The sequence below is a fragment of the Canis lupus genome, chromosome 27 (genome assembly GCF_003254725.2).
Source record: "Canis lupus dingo isolate Sandy chromosome 27, ASM325472v2, whole genome shotgun sequence".
Classification (NCBI taxonomy): Eukaryota; Metazoa; Chordata; class Mammalia; order Carnivora; family Canidae; genus Canis; species Canis lupus.
The window spans coordinates 30,732,508-30,755,001 of record NC_064269.1 but is presented as its reverse complement, the minus strand read 5'-3'; the positions used below and the strand labels follow the sequence as shown (position 1 = coordinate 30,755,001).

The 22,494-nt window shown below is 35.6% G+C and overlaps 1 protein-coding gene across 2 annotated transcripts in view; it reads right to left on the bottom strand.

Annotated features, from left to right (window-relative positions):
* Positions 1-1,444: 1,444 nt before the first annotated feature.
* SLC15A5 (solute carrier family 15 member 5) overlaps positions 1,445-22,494 on the bottom strand; it is an 82,426-nt gene continuing 61,376 nt past the window's right edge. For both annotated transcript variants that reach the window (XM_025455658.3, XM_035706986.2), the window contains 2 exons: positions 6,848-6,956; positions 1,445-2,111 (listed from right to left, as the gene is read on the bottom strand). In XM_025455658.3, coding sequence (XP_025311443.3) covers positions 1,964-2,111; positions 6,848-6,956 — 257 coding nt within the window. In that variant the 3' untranslated portion in view covers positions 1,445-1,963. The remainder of the gene's footprint in view (positions 2,112-6,847; positions 6,957-22,494) is intronic.

Sequence of the window (22,494 nt, the reverse complement as noted above, 5' to 3'; positions counted from 1 at the left end):
CGAATGGAGGCATGTGTAGTTACTGCAATTTAGCTAATCACAAGTGTCAACCCCAATGTGAGAATTCTAAGCTCTTTTGGTGTTTGCTTTGGGTCAACTTTATAATTCTGTAGATCTCTTTTCATCTCTAAGGACGAGTGAAAGCATAATGAGCACTTTTTTCTATTCTGATGTAGAAATTAGGGAGATGAAGGCAAATTTAAAAAACACACACACAACAACAAAATAAAACAGACCCTTTTTCTAGTGGTGAGAGAGACTGCCAGAGCTTCTCACTTGTACTAAGGTGAGGTGTTTAAAGGTTTCTTGATATTTTGGGTGTTCATTAAACCCAAATTGCAAACGTGGCATTTAACCTTTTGCAGCAAAGAAAACCTCCAAGACATATCCAGGGGTTGGCCTTGCTATTTTGTCAGAGAACAAATACAAAAAAGAGAAAGATTTGGAAAAGTTACAGGGTAAGAATTCATGTGTGCAAGAGCTAGTCTTTTTGTCCTCAAAACAAATAAGGAAACAAAAAATCGTTTGAGTAAGAGAAACACCTGGTGCTTTACAGCTGCTCTTTTGCAATTAAAAATGCATATCATATCTAATCAAGATGAATAAATCTTTTATTCTATAGTTCTAAAATATTTTAGGCCTTCACAGGGGAGGAGCTTAATTGCAGAACCATTTGCAATTGCTGATAAACCCACCTATCCTATCCACTGTGAATTGTCCTAGAAAGCAGTGGTGCTTATACTTTAGGGAGCACTGGAATGATTCAGGTGTATTTGTTAAAACCACTGTTCCTGGAAAAAGAGTTGGGTTAAAGTAGTCTTTGATAGGGACCAGAAAGATTCTCCTAAAGTAGGTGACCCTCAACCAAACTTTAACAAGCACTACTACAAAGGCACGGGGCATTAATTTTATTTTATGTTAGTTTATTATTATTATTTATTCTATTTTATTCTTTTACAGTGGGAGGGACAGGGAGTTGGGGAGGGTCTGAGGGAGAGAGAGAGAATCTTAAGCAGACTCTACACTCAATGCGGAGCCTGATGTGGGACTTGATCTTGTGACCTTGAGACCATGATCTGAGCCAAAACCAAGAGTCAGATGCCTTAGGTGCCCCAGTTCATTATTTTTAATATGAGTTTCCACATTGCTTTGTTTATACAGGAAGAATATCTTTTGGAAGATGATTTTGTAGATGTGTCTAAATTGGTAGCACTGGACACCAAAAGATGTCATTGGGGTTAGGGAATTGCTTTAATCTTCTCTATTTGATTTATCACTTACCCTCTCAACACTCATTCTACCTTCTTCAATTTTCCTTTTTCCTTTAAATCATTCCATCATTTACCTTTATTTTATATTTCCTTCAGTATGTGAATATTCTTTCTTTGTTAAGGACCTCTATTTTAGTTAACATTGCTTTTCAATTCAGAGAAAATTTCCTTACTTCATATCTTGATAGTGTAACATCAAGATTAGATACATACATATGGATTTATATGAAATAACATATAGATTTATTATTTAGTCAGACATATACAGTACATGATCACAAGGCCTGGCATGTAATAAGTGCTCAATAGACATGTAGAAAGGAATAATGTTAACATATGATTATTTTGATTCTATTAGTACATTAAAGCTAACAAATATAATTTATATTGCTTTTAGTGGCTGAACCATTATTGTAAAAAGTTGCAAAATATTGTAATGTATATGGAATTGTCATTTTGTTGGAGTACTGACAGACTTTGAAATTACTTTATTGTAATGTATAATGTGTTAATGTAAAAGGCATAATAGTTCACTAAAGGAGTTATGATTGGTCTTTATAAATAAAGTACGCAGATCATATTCATAAAGTCACTCCCATACATATTAGTTCTTAAACTAAAATGCATAAGATGTTCAGCTCTAGAAAACAATGAATACTTTGCTCATAAGACAGGTAGAGTCAAATATAGTTTCATAGGGCTGTCTCCCAAAGATCAATACTCGAAGAAACTTCCTGTGTACTGCCATAAAATTTCAGAGACTTTTCATGGAGGAGAAGTGTTTCTTCAAGATTACATCCACTGATGTTCTGGGCATTAAAATGATTTAGATTACAATACCTAAAAAGAAAGAAAGAAAGCTTTTTTTTTAGGACCAGATGTAGATGACTTGATAAATCATTTGCTTTCTTCCTGTGCTTGTCTACTTTTTATTATGGCCCATAGATACTGGCACAACAGTGATGATTATTTAAGAGCCCTGCTCACCAAAACAGTCTTTATAAAGCGACAAAAGGAGTTTTAGGACGTATTAAGGTTTCTCATAAGGGCCTTTAGATGGCGCTCTTTTACAATCTGCAATGGTCTGACAGCAAGAGACTTGGAAAGTCTGAAACCCTATCAACTCAACAATGTTCCTGGAGGCCAGGACTCATGAAAGCTTCATCAGATGCGTGGAGGATTTGTAAATTCGGTCTTGAACCTATGTGAAAAGCACCACTGTCAAAGAAGAAATCCATGAATACATTTCTAGAATGTGTACCCTTCACTCCTGACCCGAGGAATGCCTGGTTTTCCTCAGTGTCTTTTGAAGTGCCAGCCACCATGCTAAGGCACTATACCCATTCGACCTTATTGAATTCTCATTATAAGCCCGGAAGGATGATATTTCTATCCCCATTTCACAGATAGGGAAACTGAAATTCTAAAAGTTTAAATAAGTTCCTCGGGGCTCATGTGAGCCTTGGTTTGGAATCAAGTTCTTATTCAGAATCTTGGCCTTTTGGTTCTATGGTATACTATGTCTAAAGACACATTATTTTCTTAAACACCTTTGAGTAAGCTTCAGGAGGACTTGACCTTCAGACTGCTTTATTCACTGCTATGTCCCCAGGACCTTGAACACAGCAGATGTTCACAAATACTGGTTGAACAAATGAATATGGGCGATAAGTCCAATCTTATCAAATACATGTAGGCCTCTGGGGACAGACATCTACTTCTGATGTGTGAAGTTTTCCAAAGTCCATTAGGCCTTCTTTTCCCCTCTCAATATATTGTTAAAAGAAACTGCAAGAGAAGAATGTATTTGAATAACTAGTCTTTTGTCTCTGATTTATGTCTCTTTCAATAATTGTTATGAGTTATGCACAAAAGATTACTGGTATCATTGGCAAAATTAGTGTGGTGGTATCAACTTTAAGATGTATTTACAACATTGGGGGAACAGCGGCGATGTTATAAAAACAAATACCCTTTGCTCTCCCTCCCTAAAACATCTGTGGTATCTTTATTTTAGCAGTTAATATGGGATACATATTTATATTCAGCACTATAGTGATGTTTTTGTCATGCTTTTCAGCTAGGGAGAGACACTTTATCTATCTACTTTCTTCATCTCCAACCTGGACACCCTCAGGTATGACATGTTACCTTTAGCCTATTTCAGATTTGATGGAGGAGGACTCTAATACAGACAGTGGCAGAGGGCTGTGTCATGTTTTGGGGTGGTTTTTTCATTTGTTTTTGTTTTGTACAAATGAAAAGTAAGTCTGACCTAATATTCATAGATAATTCCTAACTATACTGAGTTAGGTGATATCCCAATGACCCTGACAAGATTTACTTGTTTCTAGGACTTATGCAAGGATTGTATCACACTAACATAAAACTCCGTGATGGGGGCACCCTTGGGTGCCAACACAGGTCTAGGGCCACCTATTTATTGGTGAATATGCTGTTTCATAATTAACATACTGTTCTCAAAATCTTAGGGACAAGAATGACTTGGGATTGTCCTGTTCTTGATAGATTTGCTGCCATTATCTGGCTCTGAACATGGCTGGGTTTGGTAAAAATTGGATTGTGACTCGATGTTTATTGCAATCAAGTACTTTCTGATTCCTAAATATGTTTCAATAATACTCTCCCTAGAGTATCTATATTTTCTCCTGTTTCTTTACATACTTATTGTTTGTTAAGTGTTTGATAGTCACAATCAGGATAGAAATAAATCAGAATCATTCACTCCTCACCAGAGACATGATGTCCTACTACTTACTGTAAGTTCCATATGATTTCTTGCCTGACTTCTGGCTTGACCCATCCCACCCCAATGGACAATAGACACCCAAAGTAATGTGTGCCTCTGCACTGTCATTAGTTTTAGATGCTTGATCTTTACTGGCAAGTTTTCCAGACTCTTTTTTCTTCTGATATGTGACATCCATTCTTTCCCTATGCTGATCAACAGGTGATGGTGGTATGGTTACTTTAACTGAAGGGACTGGTTTCTTTCCTACCCACCAGAGTCAAAGGATTGCCACAGAGTAGATAGAGGGTTCTACTATGACACTTAGCACACTATGGGAGAAAGTGTTTATAAACAAACATACTTGGGTTTTAATCCTAGGTGTGTTAACCTAGTCAATTTATTTACCTAGGTTTTCACTTTAGTTTTATTATTTATAAAGTGGTAAGATTTAGGTAACAGGAGGGGCTGGAGAGTAAATGTTATTTGTCTCACATGCGGCACAAGATATAGGCGTGCGCAACACTTGGACAATTAATTTCCTTCCTCCCTGCTTTGTTTTAACCTTTCTCTCTTTTTTTCCCCATTTCCTCAAAAAGTATACAGAAAAAGGAGGAAAAAAGATATAGGGAAATAGAGAAGATATGCTAAGAATCAGATTTATTTCTAAATAAATCTTCTGTTATCACTTAGTCCCTTCTTACCTTTGGTTCCTCTAATATTTCATGCTCTGTACAAGTTTAGCCTTACCTGCCTCCTTCTCTGTACCCCACTCCACCATATTTCACTACTTTATACTAATTTACATGTCTGACAATCGCAGAGAAAGAATCACAAATAATTCAATTTGAGCACTAGATATTAGCTCCATGTAGACTGGTAGTTTGCCTTCTTCAGTTCTATTTTTTCTAGTGCCTGGAACAATGCTTAGTATATTCGTTGAATGAATGAATGAATGAATGAATGAGTAAATCCCTGAGCTAATAGATTCTGGTTCCAGTGCTAGTTCTTCTATGAATTCAGCCCATAATTTTGGTCATGTTGGCCACACCTCTGCATGAGTCTAGAAGCAGAATTAAAAAGGAGGAAGCAGGGGTCATGAGACAAAGTCTGAGGGCATTGTTATTACTCTAGCTAAGATTTTTGAACATTTTCTCACTCCCACAACTTTATGGCACAATTACTATTCTTATTATTTCATTTTACAAATGAAGAAATGGGCTTAGCAAGGTTAAATACCTTGCTGACGTTTGTACAGCTAAGTCGTGGAACTGGATTTACCTGGGCTAATTTGAAAGATCACCTTTTAAACTACTTTATGAAAAGACAAAGGTCAGATCTTACAGGGGGAGGAAAAATAAAAGTTGAGAAACTGAAGGTTTATGAGCATTGGCATATGGGCACCACTTAGGTGTCTGGAAGGGAAAGCAGCTTTGCCTTCACCTTCAGTTTTCATTGATGACTTTATTTTGCTGCAAAGCTGAGGATGTTTCTGTTGGATTCTCTTTTTTTTTTTTAAGATTTTTATTTATTTATTTATTCATGAGAGACACACAGAGAGAGGCAGAGACAGAGGCAGAGAGAGAAGCAGGCTCCCCACAGGGAGCTTGATGCAGGACTCCACCCCAGGACCCCAGGATCATTACCTGAGCCAAAGACAGATGCTCAACCACTGAGCCACCCAAGTGCCCCTCTGTTGGATTCTTCTGTAAGACTCTCTGATATTCTAATTTTGTTTTTAATCCAAGACTGAGATAGGTATTTTAGAGAAACTATACATTGTGAAGGGTTAATTTATTAACACACATTTGGAAGGTAAGAAATTTAAAGATTCAGGGAACCATTAGGACTTCTGATTTTTATCATAATTCTGCCTTGTATAGGATTTAAGTGCCTCTCTCCTATACTGGACCATAAGCTCTATGAGAATAGAAGCACAGGAGCACTAAACATCTATTGACTTACTTACTTTGTGTTCTTCTAATTTTCTTCAGTACCCATCACATGACTGGTGTTCCAACAGAGATTTATTTAATGAGTAAATGAATGATTTAGGCAAGGGATAAGGGACAATCATGGGATAAAATATGACTAAAAAGACAAGTGAATGGAGGGAAATGAGACAAATAAAGATCTCTGTAGTGTCGACAATGTGACAGACATTATGCTCAGTCCTCTACCAAAATTCATATCCCTAAAGCCCTAAACCCAACAAGATGTTGGCATTCTTGATTTTATTTTAGAAGTATAAAAACAGAGGCTCAGAGAGGTTACACAATTTACTCAAAAGTACACAGCTATCCAAGAATATGTCAGTGAGAGAGAGAGAGGTGGTATGGCGATGGATGGATGGTAGATGATACATATTAAGCCACTGAATGGTCTCAGGTGACTGACTAAATGATTTTGCAGTTTGTTATTGACCTTGAAATGGTCACTGCTGATTTAAAGGCCTGAATGGAATCCAAATCTTAAGCATCATTAGATTTCTAGCTATTTGTTTAATGATATTTGCTTTTAATGATAATGACTCATTCATTCTTATTATCAATATGGTTATTTCTAATTCTAAAATAGTACTATAGAGTGGAGAAAAAATATCTTTCTTCAGAACATGTTTTAGATTAGAGTAAAGCACAACTTTATTATAAGGATCAATGGAAAAAGTGAAGTGTAAATTGAAATTTCTTGCTCTGAGTAATCTGTTAAATTTCTCTAATATGCTAATTTGTCCAGTCATGGCATACAGGATTCCCGTTGGCTCAGTGATGGTTCCCAGATCAATATTTCATGGACTCAGAAATTGCTCATCTTACCACACACTTACCTTTGTGAAACACTCCAGAATCCCAGGACGTTCAACAACGTTAATGATGCCAAAAAGAAGAAGAAGCTTTCTAAATTGCCTTTGTTTAATGTGTTTGGAAACCAATTGCCTGTTTGGAACAAATGTAATTGTTATTCAACTGCAGAGTTATAAGTTTCTGTGAATGTTTTATCGTTCCACTATTCACAGAGATTTATTTGCTTCAATAATATCTACAAAGCAAAAAAGCTCATTTGAAACTCATTGTCAAAATTCATTTAATTCTGTAGTTAATGATAAAGTGACAAAACACCCCAAATATTTTGAAAGTCAAAACGGCTGATTTTGCATAACATAATATAGGTTCAGAAGAACTGGGCTATAAGAGTAACCCTGATTACGCTGATTTACCAGGACCATGTATATATCTCATTCATCCTTATAAACCTAGTATCTAGAACAGTGCCTGACATGTAGGAATTGTTCAGTAAATATGTATTGAATGAATGAAAACTATTTACCACAATAGAAAGTCTGTTGCATATTCTAATTGTAAAGTTAATGACATAATACACATAGATACCAGATGTTAATTATTTTGACAACTTAAATCCAGTGTCCCCTCATTATAATATCACAGACCCTAATTGTCAAATTACTGGCAATCTCTGGTTGACATGAAAATATTTTTTGACCTGATAAGTAATGCCTTCAAATTAATACTTCTAAATAACATACCCCCACTTCCATATCATGTCAAACTGCTATATACAAAACTATTATGTGAGTAATAGTGAGTATACATGAAACTACTTAGGATTCCAGGTAATTGGCTTTATTTTGCTGCTAAATTTTAACTTTTGCTTTGAATCTTTGCTATGATTCTCTCTCTTTTTCCATATCCAAATCTGTATCTATGCATATCATCTATATTTCTACACACATTCAACTTTCCTACAGTGAGTTTGAGATATTATTATTTATTACATTATATGAAATAATGTATTATATATACAACACTTTTTTATGCAGTAATCTTTATTAAAAATATTTTATTTATTCATGAGACACACACACACACACACACACACACACACACACACACACACAGAGGCAGAGACACAGGCAGAGGAAGAAGCAGGTTCCATGTAGGGAGCCTGACGTGGGACTCGATTCCGGGTCTCCAGGATCACACCCTGGGCCGAAGGCAGGCGCTAAACTACTGAGCCACACAGGATCCCCTTTGTGCAATAATCTTAGAACAGCAATGGGATCTTAGCATTAGCAAATATATTATAGATACTGAGTATAACTGAATGTTAAAAAGATTGCTCAAAAGGCAAACTCTATCTTTACGGAGAGAACTTAAATTCAATTGCAATTCTGAATGGGTAGAATATTGCCCCCAAAAGTTATGCATTTTGAGAAAAAGAATTGATCTTATTTGAGCAGTCAGATGCCAAGGGTTTGGCATTTTCTTGCTTTGTTACAGGAGAAGCTCCTAGAGTGGTTGTGAAGGGGGGTGTGGTACCAGAGTAATCAGGCTATGTGCCCATCGACTTGATCTTCAGGGCTACCTTTGGTACATGGGATGTGAGTTACTTCCTGAACTAGGCAATGGTTCTTGGCCTCTTCCTTGACAGTGCACACTTTTAAATGAGATTTGAATTAAATGCTCTGTTCAGGGTTAGTAGTCAGCAAGTACATAAGTATGACAGCTGTGATTCATTGTGCCACTTCTCGTCTAAAGCTGTTTCTCTTCTGTCACTTAACAACGACTATTATTATGGACCAACCATAAAGATTAGCTTGTGTCTTGGACCCATAATTAAAATCTAGTATTGAGCTTAAAGCTATGTGGTAGCTTCCCCCATTTTATTAATTTGTGTCCCATTACAATAGAAATGAATGGCGTGATTGCTATATTGACATAATGCATTCATCTGATAGGAGTACATTCACAGAACGTTTCCCTTTGTGTTTGTCTGTTGGGTCTAGGTAGCTCTGTGTGTGCGTGTGTGTGTGTGTGTGTGTGTATGGTAAGTGGGTGTGTGTATGTGTGTAGAAACTAAACATTTGATTGTATTTGAATGAAAGGAGTTGGGGTGGAAGTTAAGGCAAGATAACATCACACATATTTTCAGGAAGAGCTAACTCACCTTGCTAAGCTTATTCAAACAGTACTATTACCTTATTTCTCTTGAATTAATATCCCAATCATATTTCTGTCCTTTTCATTTCACATCAGCACCTTGCATGTGATGCGATTAGACCATTTTATCACTGTGTTTCTCTGGCTGGAGTAAGAGGAGTTTGTACAGAGTACACGAAGCCTCAGAATTACCATGACATTAATTTTTCTTGGAGCATGAGTTTTGGTCCATAATAAGTAATTGAAAAGGCTATCTTTATATTATAACAAAATCAGATGAGGAAGAAGAATGTAAATTTTGTAAGATCTTTAAAGGTAAAACATAATATTTCTAAAACATTGTGCAATTGCAGCAAATACCAGCCCATTGGGATATGGCACCAGCTCCCCCTGCGCAGGCCAGTATTTTTGTATCTATTTGCCACTGGAGAACATGTGAGGGGCACAGGTGAAAAGCGCCATGACTTGGAATTATGGGCATGAGGGGTGACTGGAGGATGTTGTGCCAGGAAGGTTAGGGAAAGGCAGCTGGAATTTATGAGCAACACAAAACATATTGTGAGGGGTGTTATTTAAAAAATAAAATGAAAGATTGCCACATCACTTATTCAAACTCCTGAGAACATTTCTATAGTCCAGCCTGAATATCATTTTTAGTGTTCAGCTTCCTTCATAAGGCCAATCTTCATGCTAGTCCCATATTTTTGCTTTTGCTTAGCTATAATTTTTATGTTCCCTATGTAGCTAATTTCCGTGGTAAGCTCCATGGTAAGAATGATCACCTGAATTGATAGTGTGGAGTATACCCCAGCATTGAGTTGGACAGAGAGAGATACTTCATGAAACCTAAAATTTGTTTGATTTCTACAGAGATGATCAGTCTATGTAAAGAGATAGCTTTGAGTATGAAAAGACAGAGAAAGCATCAACTGTGGAGGCAGAGAGGCTTTTTTTTTAAAGATTTATTTATTCATGATAGACAGAGAGAGAGAGAGAGAGAGAGAGAGGCAGAGACAGAAGGAGGGAGAAGCAGGCTCCATGCCAGGAGCCTGACGTGGGACTCGATCCCGGGACTCCAGGATCAAACCCCAAGCTGAAGGTGCTGCTAAACCGCTGAGCCACCCAGGGATCCCCAGCAGAGAGACTTCTGAAGTCAAATATTGTCTCTATTATTTACTAGTTTTGTTTAGAGGCATTTGCCCAATTGGACCACTTTAGCCTTGATTTCTCCTCTCTAAAATGACACCACCTTTCTCACTGAGCTGTTATGAGAAGTAAAGGAGATAATAGACGTCAGGGTTGGATACAGAGGTGGCGCTCCATAAACTTTAGATTATCAATCCCCACACACACTTTAGAAGTAGCTCATACAAAATCATGTAGCTTGAGCTTGATCTTGGGCCCATTTCCTGTCAGATATTTCTTCATGTTCTTCATGTACCTTTTTTTTTTTTTTTATCATTATCCCAGGACTGGTTGTAAAATGTTCCATTTAACATTGTCAGTTGACTCAGCTCTTAGGTACTATAACTTTATTTTAGTAGCTTATAAACTTTTATTGTCGTAATTCACATTTGTGCCATTTTTCATCTGACATTTCCAGTAGCTGATTGAAATCTGGGGCATCCTTGCAAAAGGAGACAAAGAGAAGACTTTAGCTCTAGAATGGGATGAACTAAACTTCTCCAGATCTTAGCTTGGGTAGGTAGGAAGGTTAACAACAGGAGAAGAAGTGTACCACATAAACAGTCAGGGACAGTGAGTGCCATATGTTAATGCTCACAGTGGACCCTAGTTAAGTATTCTAATAGTATAACCAGTGTGGTTAGTAACGAGCAATAGAACATTCACAAAATATTTTGCAAGCCTCAGAAGTCCTCCAAATATTTCTTGTTCAGTTAGATTTATTTGTTCATTTGAAAATCATTAGTTAAGAAGTTTTCATGTACCAGCAAATGGGCATTCCAAGTTGCTTAAGAAAAGGAGCTCATAGATTAGTAGGGGAGACATGCAAACCGATAATTACTCTGGAATATTAGGCCTTATAAATACTAAGTAAAATGTTTCTGTTTATTTTAAATTATCATGGCCATTTTAGAGACAAAAGGACTATGGAATTACCTACATTAATTCTTGTATTTTACAGATTAAGAGCGAAAGCACAGAGAGGTAAATTGAGGCATTGCTCAGTAGAACCCTCATCTTCTTACAATAGCACTACGAAAGCCCCCATTGATGCTAATAGACTTATGTTACTATGAACAGCACAAAGTTGCTAATATGAAAGAGAAATAGGCTTTCTTCTTGTCCTATATTATGCTTTGCATTGTAAGGCTCGAAATGTCATGTGCTGGCCTTATGTCTTGGAGTCCAACAGGGCCCCAAAAGACTAATCACATATTTTTCTGCTCTTTCAGATACACTCCTCACCCAGTGGGAAGTCCTCCCCACCTGGCTAGCTTCCCTATTAGTCAGACAAGCTGCCTGCTACTGGTCTTCATCCTAAAGCTTTTGCATCCTTACCAGCCTTCAATATTATTCAAATAGGCAATCACATCATCCTGCTGGACCCAACAGTTGCCTCACTGTGTTGTTACTAGCAAACCTGCTTCCACAGACCCTTGTTTACTTCCAAGTGCAGACCCCATATAGCCCTGCATGTCACCTTCTCCTCCCCTGGGCCGTAAGTGTATGTGACTAATAACCTGCAGTCAGTCCATCGTTCCAGTGCCAGGTGCCATGTTTTCAACCACCATATCCTATTTAGGTTGAGGATCCCTCCCACACCAAACAGGTGAATAGGAGGTAGATCAGAACATGCCCCCACACAGAAGTCAAGGTCAGTTCTAAACAGAATATTGGTAGCTGCTGTTGCTATAATGTATAATTACTGTTTTGAGGAGAAATAGTAATTCTGTATTCCATTCTAGTCAGTAGCCAGCACCAAGTACCTCTGCTTCTAGACTATATCAGGGAGTATGTCTCCTTAAACCTTAAGACAGGAAGTAGTGGGAGCATGACAGTCAAGGGGCACTGAATTCAGATAGCATAGCTCCCAATGAGAAGAATAGAGATGAATGTAATTTTTAGGGAGCACTCCATGTATGCTTGAGACCAGTTGACCATCACATCATTTGATCAGATTGTTGGACAACCAGAAAATGGTGTAAAATTCTCACTCTGGCCCAGCAGTCTGCCTCATAGTAACATGGGTTTTAATGGGTGCACTTTTGCAGAGCACTTTACTAAAAATTTGGAAAGTGACAGACGCTAAGGGAACCTACACATATTCTTAGTTGGCAAGTACTGCCTCTCAGCAAATCTCTTATTTTGAGGATGACTAAATGCAAAAAAGGCCAATATATAGAAGAAAAAGCAACTATAATATACATCACAACTGTTGCTTACAAAAAACACTCCTAACACAAATTGACAAAAGTTAAAATAATAATAATAATTTAGGAAATTATAAGGCAGAGGAAAAGGAAAAATCATGACAAAGGGACACTAAGGATCTTTTTATATTTATAAAAGGCACAGTTCAAATTAAAGATATGTCAATGTACATCCCTTAAGTAATAAAAACATAACAAGTCTGTTGGAAACAGGATAAAAACAGGTAGATCAACAATTCTTGTGAATGATTATATCACATATTGGTCAATTTTTGATAGACTAGGCAAAAAAAGAAATAATATAAAGAATTAGAATAATGCCATTGATAAGAATTTAGTAAAGATTAAAATACTGTTTAGTAAAAAAAAATTCCTCTCTTGTAGAAGTTTTAATAACACCAATAGCAAACCAAATCTCCTAGAAATTAAAGATACTGCTCTTAAAAAATTACTGCTCCTAAATAATTAGTTGGTCAAAATGAAAATGGAACCTGCAACCACAAAGTATTTGAAAATGAAGAAAATGAAGAAATCACATTTACAACTTTAGGGATAGAGATGTAAATTCTATTCAGAGGTACATTTAAAGGCACATGTGTTTTCGTTTTTAAGGAAAAAGTAAATGCACTAAACATTCAGCCCAAAAAAAGCGCTAAAAAACAAAACAAATATAAGGAAAGTTAAAGGAAAAAAAATAAAGTGTCAAAAATCTTACGGAATAAAGACAATGTGGTGTATACAAATATATATATATATATATATATATATATATATATAAATATAAATAAAAATGTAATGTTACTCAGCCATTAAAAAGAATGAAATGTTACCATCTGTAACAACATGAGTACATCTAGGGGATCTAATGCTAAGTGAAATGTCAGTCCAAGAAATATAAATAGTATAATATTTCACTCATATGTGGAATTTAAGAAACAAAACAAATGAATAAGGAAAAAAGAGACAAACTAAAAAACAGACTCTTAACTATAAAGAACAAACTGTGATGAGCAGAGGGGAGGTGGAGGGTTGGGTGAGATAGGTAAAGAGGATGAGTAATGTAGAGAATTGTTGAATCACTATATTGTACACCTGAAATAATATATTCGTTATAATATATGTTATGACACTGTATGTTAATTATACTTCAGTAGAAAAAAATAATACTTAAGAAAAATATGGAAATGGGATGATTATCTAGGAAAACCCTAATTGTCCAAATCGAGCCAAAAAGAGAAAAAAATCTTACTGGCAAGAAACAGTGGGGAAAAGTTACAATTATCTTCAAAAGAGACATTACATCCTGAATGCATCTTTTAATTTTCATGGAAGAAATGAATCTTTCCTCTGGATCTTTCCAGAGCATTAGCAAAAGGATCATCAACTACTGCTTCTGACAAGTATTGTTTATTTAATATTGAAAATCCATTGATTAAATGTACTATATTATCAGGAACAGTAAGAAAATCAAGAGGTGATCTCAAGAACTACTTAAGGAGAATTCAATAAAATCTAATCTGATTTGTTTAAATCTTAGAAAACGAGAAATAAGAGATTTTCTTATGATAAATAATATCCTTTAACATTATCTTCATAAACCTAAAAATATGCTTAATAAAAAATAAGAGAGATCCATATTAAGATTATAAACAGGATAAAATGTGAATGTCTTCTGGTATTAACATTGCTCTATAGGGCTGCATCCTGATAAAGACGCAAAACAGAGGAGTTAATATGGGAAAAAAGGATTTTTAGAAAAATTGTATTTAAGATTAGATAATTTTGCTATGAACTTAAAAAGATAAACTAGAATACTCTCATAAATTTACTAAGAAAGTTTAAGAAGTTGAATGCAAGACACAGACATAAATTTTAATAATCCCCCTATATAATAATAATTATCTCAGCGAGTTATAATGAGGGAAGATGCTTCAGTTCACAAAAACAAAAAAAGTAAAAGAGCATAAAATGCCAACAATAAGTTCAACAAGAAATGTCCAGGATAATAATGAAGAAAAGAGTATCTTATTGAACTGAATTTTTTTACATTGAATAAATAAAAAAGTTATATACTTAGATGGAACACTACGTATTATCAAAGCTTTATTTTTTTAATTAACTAGCAAGTTTTACTTTTTTAATTAAAATAAAAATGAGATTTGGGGAAAACTGATAAGATGATTCTAAAATCCATCTGAAAATACACACCATAGGAAATAAGATTTTTACAAATGAAGAATAACCGTAAGGACAAGTATGATTAGCAATAGTTGATATGTAATATATATCATAAAGGTGTAATAATTAAAAAGAGGGTGACACTAAGCTAAAACCAAGCGGTAGCTGAAAGGTAGCCCCCAAAGAGCCCGAGAATCTCCTAAGAACTAAGAATATAAGAAAGTATATATTATTAACTGATTAGTTCTGTTCCGCTTATCCTATGGCTACGGAATATTTATGGTTTAACTTTTCACAACAGATATCAAATTACACTGTGAAATTTGGTTATTTGAAGGAAATAAGTGTTTACTTAACACATAAATAAAGTCCACATGGATGAGAATCTTATATTCAAGATATGAAACTACTGAAATTTCCACAACCATAGATAAATGCAGTGATATTAGTCACAATGAAAAAGGTTGATAGATCTGATTACATGTATCAACAAAACCTGTGCAAAATAAACTCCTCTATGAAATTAAAATGTTAACTAGGAAAATATTAGCAATAAATTTGACTAAGTGATAATATCCCTAAAGTTAAAAAAAACAGCTAAGTCAAAAAGAAAAAAAGACAAATAGACAAAAAGAAAAATGAGCAAAAAATATGATCAAGTTCATCACATTAAAATTTTCAATTTTCTGTTCTGAAAAATACAAATTAAAGTAATAACACAATATAATTCTGTCAATCGTATTAACAAAGATCAAATATTATGTTCAGGGCTGCAATTAACACATTAAGACAAGTAGTATTCTACTGCAATGGTGGCATAATTGATGCAGCCTTTTAGAAAACAATTTGTCTTTACTTCTTAATAGTCTTTAAAATGTTTATCCTAATTGAATGAATAATCCCATTTCCAGGATTCTAGAAAAAAAAAAAGTGAGCTTTTTTTTTTTTTTAATTTCAAATGACATGGAAATCTGCTCCTGATACTTCTAAGAGGAAGAGAAGTAGGAACTTGATATAATTTTTTAATTGAGCATTCAGCAGGGTATATTCAGAGCCTAATTTTGTTTAGAACTTCTCTCTCTATATAAAATCTCATACCCACACACACATGCACACAAATAAAAAAATATTAGGAAAAGCTTTACCCAAATAATAATTGCCATCATCTTGTTGGTCTTTCCCCACCCCTCCTTTTAGAATTTGGATTTCATCATATATTACCTTTACAGCAAAAAATAATATTTTAAAACCACTTCATCAAGCATACATTTGGAAAACTCTTACTTCTAAAAATCATTTCTGGTTTATTACAAAACAATGGAAACGGCTGGTGTTCTGTTGTAACCTACTCTTCCTCAGCAGTTGAAGCATTGAATAGTGGCCTGGATGCTGTAACTTAAAAGTTATGTGCTATGTATAAAACTGTCTTAAGATATTATTTGGGAAATCATAACATCCCGAGTAACAATAACCAATCTATTCTGAAACCTAATTTTCATTCACTTCAGTGATATGTCCCTTTACTCCCTGCTGAAACCCTAGATTTACCAAATTTCTCAAATATACACAGCATTATTTTAAATGCTACAGCATAACGCTTTTGATTAGAAGCAGATTTCTGCTGTCTTTTTGGAGGGAGATTGAGTAGTTCCCCTTTTTGCTAACACTGTTTTATTTTGAATGTAATGGAACTCTGAAAATATTAAAATATGCCTTTTGGAATCTCTTCAAATGATAGTTGGGCACAGCGAACCATTACTTCCCCTCAGACTTTGTGAGATGTGTTTTTAAAGTTATTTTTTGTAATGCTAGTGAGCTAGTAAATGTCCAAAATTGTTGAGACAGAGCCGAAATGGGTTTTATACCTTACTTTACCTCTCGATTCACTACCTGCTGAAGAAGTAAGTAATTAAAAATGCATATCTGCCATTCTCCAGGACAGACGTGCGTCTGTGCCACGGGAAATAAGCCCTGGTGTAGCAAAAGGAATTTGGGAATCAGGAATCCATCGATGCTGTAAGATTTGGGCAACTTATATAACTTTCTCAGTTCATTTTCCTCTTACCTGTGATGGGGCTACAAACATTTACCCCCAAAGAATTGTTGTGAAGATTTAATGAAATAATAAATTTGTGAAGTACATATAGCAAAGTCTGCATATAACTGACACTTAATAAATGTTAATTTCTTTCCTTCCTTCTTTCAGTAACCTGATTTAAATGCTTCATTTGAGATTCATAGTTCTCCTACCTGAGTTAATTTTTAAAACACATTAATTTTCATGATATCTGAAGGAAATAATATCTAACAACTATCTGCTAACTTTGGCTTTTCTCCCACTTTTTCATGTTTGTCTAAGTACTCGTATTATTACCCTCAATTTACAGACAAGGAAACAGAGGCACAGAGAAGCTGAACTGTTTACCTAAAGTCATGCAAAGGAGACAGAATAATTATTTGTTGATTCGATGGGTGAACTGAGGTTGGGCCCCAAATTCGCACATGCTTGATACCTTGCTCTCATAACAATGTCTGCTTTGAGACTCTAATTTGCATTTTTACTTTGGGAATTGTGGATAAAATGAAGTTAGGTTGCTGTTTTCAGGAAGGGACACCGTGTCTTTCAAAAATGTAGAGAAATCACTATGCATTGTTCACCTGAACTGCAGAAAGAATGAGCATGGGTGATACTTGGGATAACAGGCTTTTTCATAAGGGTGAGTTCATTCTCTTGAAGAGCATTGGGAGGCAAAAACCCATCAAGATAGTGTGTTCTCATGATGATTTCAATGAATTATCATGGAAATGAGTTTTAGAAGAGAGGTAATGCTTTGTGATAATAGCCCGATAATGCCATTAGCTATGAACTGTAATTGTAATAGCATTAGTCAAATGAATATATCTGATATTAATTTGAGTGTCAAATATTTCTATAAGATTCTTCTTGTTAATTAAACATCAGCCCCGGTATTATTAATTCACTATCTGGCCAGTGCTTGCACATAGTAGGAACCCAATATGTATTTGTGAACTGAATTTATAAGTCAACCTCAAAGTGGAGCTATTTAAAATGGTAAAATACTGAGTTTAAATAATATCATGGATGTAACAGGAACTGATTTTGCCCAATATCTCCTTATTTGTACAGTTTGTTCTCTAATTTGTAACTTCAGTTAGCTAATGATGGAGATTTATTTCAGAATTTGAAAAGATATCCACCCTCCCTTGCATATTTGGAGGGAAATTGCATGTAAGATTTACTTCACATTACTTTCATTCAAGAGTAGAATTTGTGCCTTTTTCCCCATCTTGTGGTCTTTAGACTGTTTACAAGTCTACCAGACAGCTTCATAACTGCATTGGACACCTGAATAGCACTGTACAAAATCACGCTTTAGGTCATTCGGTATCACTCTTCATGGTTACCAGCATCAACTGGCCTTCAACACTGTTGGCAATCTTAATGCTTTTCTTCTAAACCATCTTTTCTTTCTCTTGCGATAACACGTTCTTAGCTCCCTGCCCTTCCTTTTCCTCATTTTCATCCAAACCCCCTTTTGCTCTCATGAATGGCTCACTGCATACTTCATTAAGAAAACCGAAAGTCTTGAAAAGTAGCTGCCAGCATCTGTCTAAAGCAGAACCACAGCTCTGTTTGACCCTGCACCCATACCTCCCATTCTTTCTTCTGTATGAATGCAAGAAAGAAGCATCCACCCTCCAGGGAGAAGTCAATCTCTTTTCTTTCTCTTGAATTTTTAGCTTCTCCATATACACCAGATGTTTTCATCAGTTAAATATGTCCAAGTATCTCTTGAAATAAATACAAAAGTATCTTGAACTCACACCTAACCTCCTAGATAAAATACAGAACTCACAGTTAAATTTGAATTTCAGAACAACAACAAATTATTTTTTAGGATAATTATGTCTTAAACAGTGCACAAATAAGTTTTTGGTGTAAAGTATGTTCACAATATTGCATGGGACATGCTTGTACTAAGAAAAATATTCATTGTTAACCTGAAATTCAAATGTAACTGGGTGTTCTGTATTTTTATTTGCTAACTCTGGCAAATCTACCCACTTCCCCATCTAGCCACCACTTTATCTCTTAAGTCTTCTTCATTGACAGGTTCCTTTAAAAAGTTGTTTGAATGTGATACTTTATTTACTCACCACCTACATGTTCTTTACCCCTACTCCAATCTGGTTTTCATTCCCTTCACCACTGAAATGACTCTTGATAAAGTTTTTGGTGATCATAAAGTTGCTAAATCTACAGATATTTTCCATTCTTCATTTTACTTGACCTCACAGTAGGATTTTACCCAGTAGGATTTTATCCAGTTTACCATTTCCTATTTGAAACAATCTTCTCTTTTATCTTCACTAAAATAGTATGCATATACATACACTCACACTCACATATATACACATGTATGTTTGTGTGTGTGTGTGTGTGTGTGTAAGTATATTTTTCCCAACTTCTCTGGCTGCTACTTTTCTTTCTTTGGCAGGCCATTCTTCCACCATCTGAACTCTAACATGGGCCTTTTCAGGTTTAAGTACTGTGCTCCTTTTTTTTTTTTTTTTTTGCCCTCATTCTCAATATTCACACTAGATAATTTAATTCACTTCTGTGGGTGCCAATCCTATTTTCGTGCCAAGGATTCTCATAATTATATATCTAACCCAGATCTTTTTACTGAGCTCTAGAGATTTCTATTTGGATGTCTCACAGGTATGCCAAAATTAATGTGTTAAAAAGTGAACAGGTGACAAGTTTTCCAATCTGTTTGTCTTCTAGTGTTCTCCACTTAGTAATTTGGGTGGATTTTTGTCCACCCAGTTGCTCTTGGCAGAATCTGGATGCTTCCTTGATACCACTTCTCTTTCCTGCATCCTACCACCTCCTGACTCCACTAGGCATTCTTGATTCTACCTCTAAAATCATGCTTATTCATTTCTCTCCATCTGCCTACTTCCCCTAGTTCATCACTATCCTAGACTTGCCTGGGTTAGTTCAGTTGTAAACTTCACCCAAACCATTCTTTTTGCCTTCTAATTTATACTGCATCCATAGTAATTTTAAAACAAATAGATCATGTTACTTTTTTGGTGCCTTTATGATTTCATATTGCATTCAAATTTAAAAAAATTCCCGTAAGCCAAAGGTCCTGCATGATTTTGCTTTTAATTCCTCAGCCTGACTTTATGCGATTTCCTCCCATTTGCTGATCATTTTCATGTTACTATTTTTTTTCTTTTTCTTTTTTTTCATGTTACCAGTTTTTGAGTTCTTCTGATGCACCTATTAATTCTTACTTCCAGGGCTTGGTATATATACTTGGTATATATACTCTCTGCCAGAAATATTTTACTCCTATATTCATCAAGCCAAATACCACTCATCCTTCTAGTGTTAAATTCAATGTCTAGTTTCAATTTCCAGCATGAACATTAATGCATATGCAATTCCATGTAGACTTGTAAGTTTTCAGTGTGAAGGAAGTGCCACTAATGACATAGGTCCATGAGGCCAAGAAGAATCTTAGAGTACTACTTTATTTCATCTCATCCCAATCCAGACCTGGAATTGAAGCTGAGTAGGACACTTGATGTCCTCATTTATGGAACACATTCTTGTTTGAAGAATTATTAAAGCCATACCAGATCATCGTACCCATGATAATAATCCTGGCCTAATTGAAAAAAGTTGAGATCCCACTCAATTTATAATAACAACACCACAAATCATTATTTATGTGCACTTTTATTAACCTCATGCTTTATATCTATTTCCTCTGGTCTTTATAGAAATCTTAGAAGTTATTAGTGACATCATCTTTGAGAAGGAGAAACTAAGGCTCAGAAAAGTTAAGTACTGTGGTCAAGACTCACAGCTTGTTAAAGGCTGAATTGAATTTGAATTCCAGTTTGTCTGACTCAAAAATCAGCCCTTTCTACCTCTTGCAAGCCAACAGCAGTAGATAATTGCTTCCCATAGTCTAAGTGGTATTTTGAGCTCTATTTTGATACTGTTATGAATCCTGAGGCCTCTGAGCAGTCTCCAAAGTTTGAGGGTGTAGAATAAGTTATATCTGAGATTCAAAACCTCATTGTACAAGGAGAATTCTGAATCTACTTCTGATTGAAGACCATGAGCAGGATTTGCCTTTGAGAGTTGTCAGGGGTCTCATCAAAGAAGCCCCAGGAACAGTGGCATTAGACCAGCTGGATGGGCAAGTAGAGTCTGGCCTGGCTAAAGGTAAATTATGAGGTGGCAGGTCACGTTCTCTACCTAGGTCTAAAATCTCATCTCTAAACACAGATGAAGTTGGATCTGGGGCGCTGAGATGAATCTGAAGAAACATATTTTTAAGAAAATAGGCATGGGTCCATGGAATCCATCTAAATAGCTTTTCAGGTGGATAAATATTTTCTTTCAAGTTTACTGTAACTGTAAATTCCTGTTTCAAGAGCAACTCAGGGATTCATGCTGACATGGCTGTCAGTGGTCTCAATAATCACAGATATTCAAATGAGAATTTTAAAAGATCATATTTTTAATTTAAAATGATCTTGTTGGGAATCAAACAGCTAAATTCTTGGCTCCTTTCCAGAATTCTAGGAGGCAGGACTAACAGGGACAAGAAGATATTTCCCTGACTTCTTGATTCTGCCCAATTATTCTTTTTCCCTTAGACAGTTTGCTTTGGATCTTTCAATCACCTGCACGTCCATAACTAAGATGTCACTTTCCACTGAATTCTATTTTGTTATTTTCGTCAAAAGGTAAGCTTGAACCCATGAGTGTGAGAAAACTGATCTGGTTGCTAATGGGATAGAGTGGAAATAAGCAGTTTGAGTGACTTCTTCACTCCCTTCTATTAGCATTGCTACTTTTAGAGAAACTATTCCTGAAATGATTAGTGTAGGAGGATGGGTTTAGTCTTGTATCTTCTCCTTTAAAGCACTCGGAGTTAGAGATCCCAGAAGGATCAGTTTTCTCACTTGTACTGAAAATGTCACTCTAACAGTTATCTGTCTGCACAGTCAAGTTTTGAGAAATCTTTTGAATTTACCGCATTCACACCATTCTCCATCATGGTGCTAAAAATGACTAATGCGGCTTGGAGCCTGGGAGACTGTGAGAGCCGATCGTCTCTCCCAATCGTACACCAACACTCACACACACTCACATACACACATGCTCAGCTGACATGAATCCTTAAAGGTTTAAAATATCTTATATGCTAAATGGAATGTGGAGGCGTGTGGGATGCTTAAGCACATAGTTATTGTGTTGGTGTCACTCTGGTTTATCAAGAAAATTGGTCTGGTTATTTGACTAAAAGACTGGTATGTTTTTAACCAAAGGGGCCACTATAATATATGACTTAATTTTCTATTTAAAAGAATCTCTGGTATGGAAATGATCAAATGCATTATTTAATTTTATCCTCTCGTCATCTCTGAGAAAAGTGCAGTACAGCATTCCCTTTTTTAAATAAGAGGAAACAGTCTTAGAGAAGATGGTGACCTACTCAATGTCATGTATACAAAAGATCACTCTTTTTTAGGGACCCTAATTAGTCACATAAGCCAATTTAGGGTCACAAGAACCAAATCCTCTAAATAAACTTCATTTCCTTTCTTGATGAATGCTATTCTGATGGCTAAAGGAATTTTCACAAACACAGATATATCCTGCTTCCAGAAAAACATATGACAAAGTGTCCTGTGACGTCATTCAGGGAATGATGGAGAAGTGCATGGGCTGAATGATAGTAATTAGATGAAGTGGGAGCTGATTACATCCAAAAGGGGAAGATTAGTTTATAACTTGCAGTGAGATTTCTAGGAACTTTCCACAAGGCTCTATTTTTGTTCCTGTCCAATTCAACAATTTTGTCAATTACCTGGAAGAAGTCTAGGAA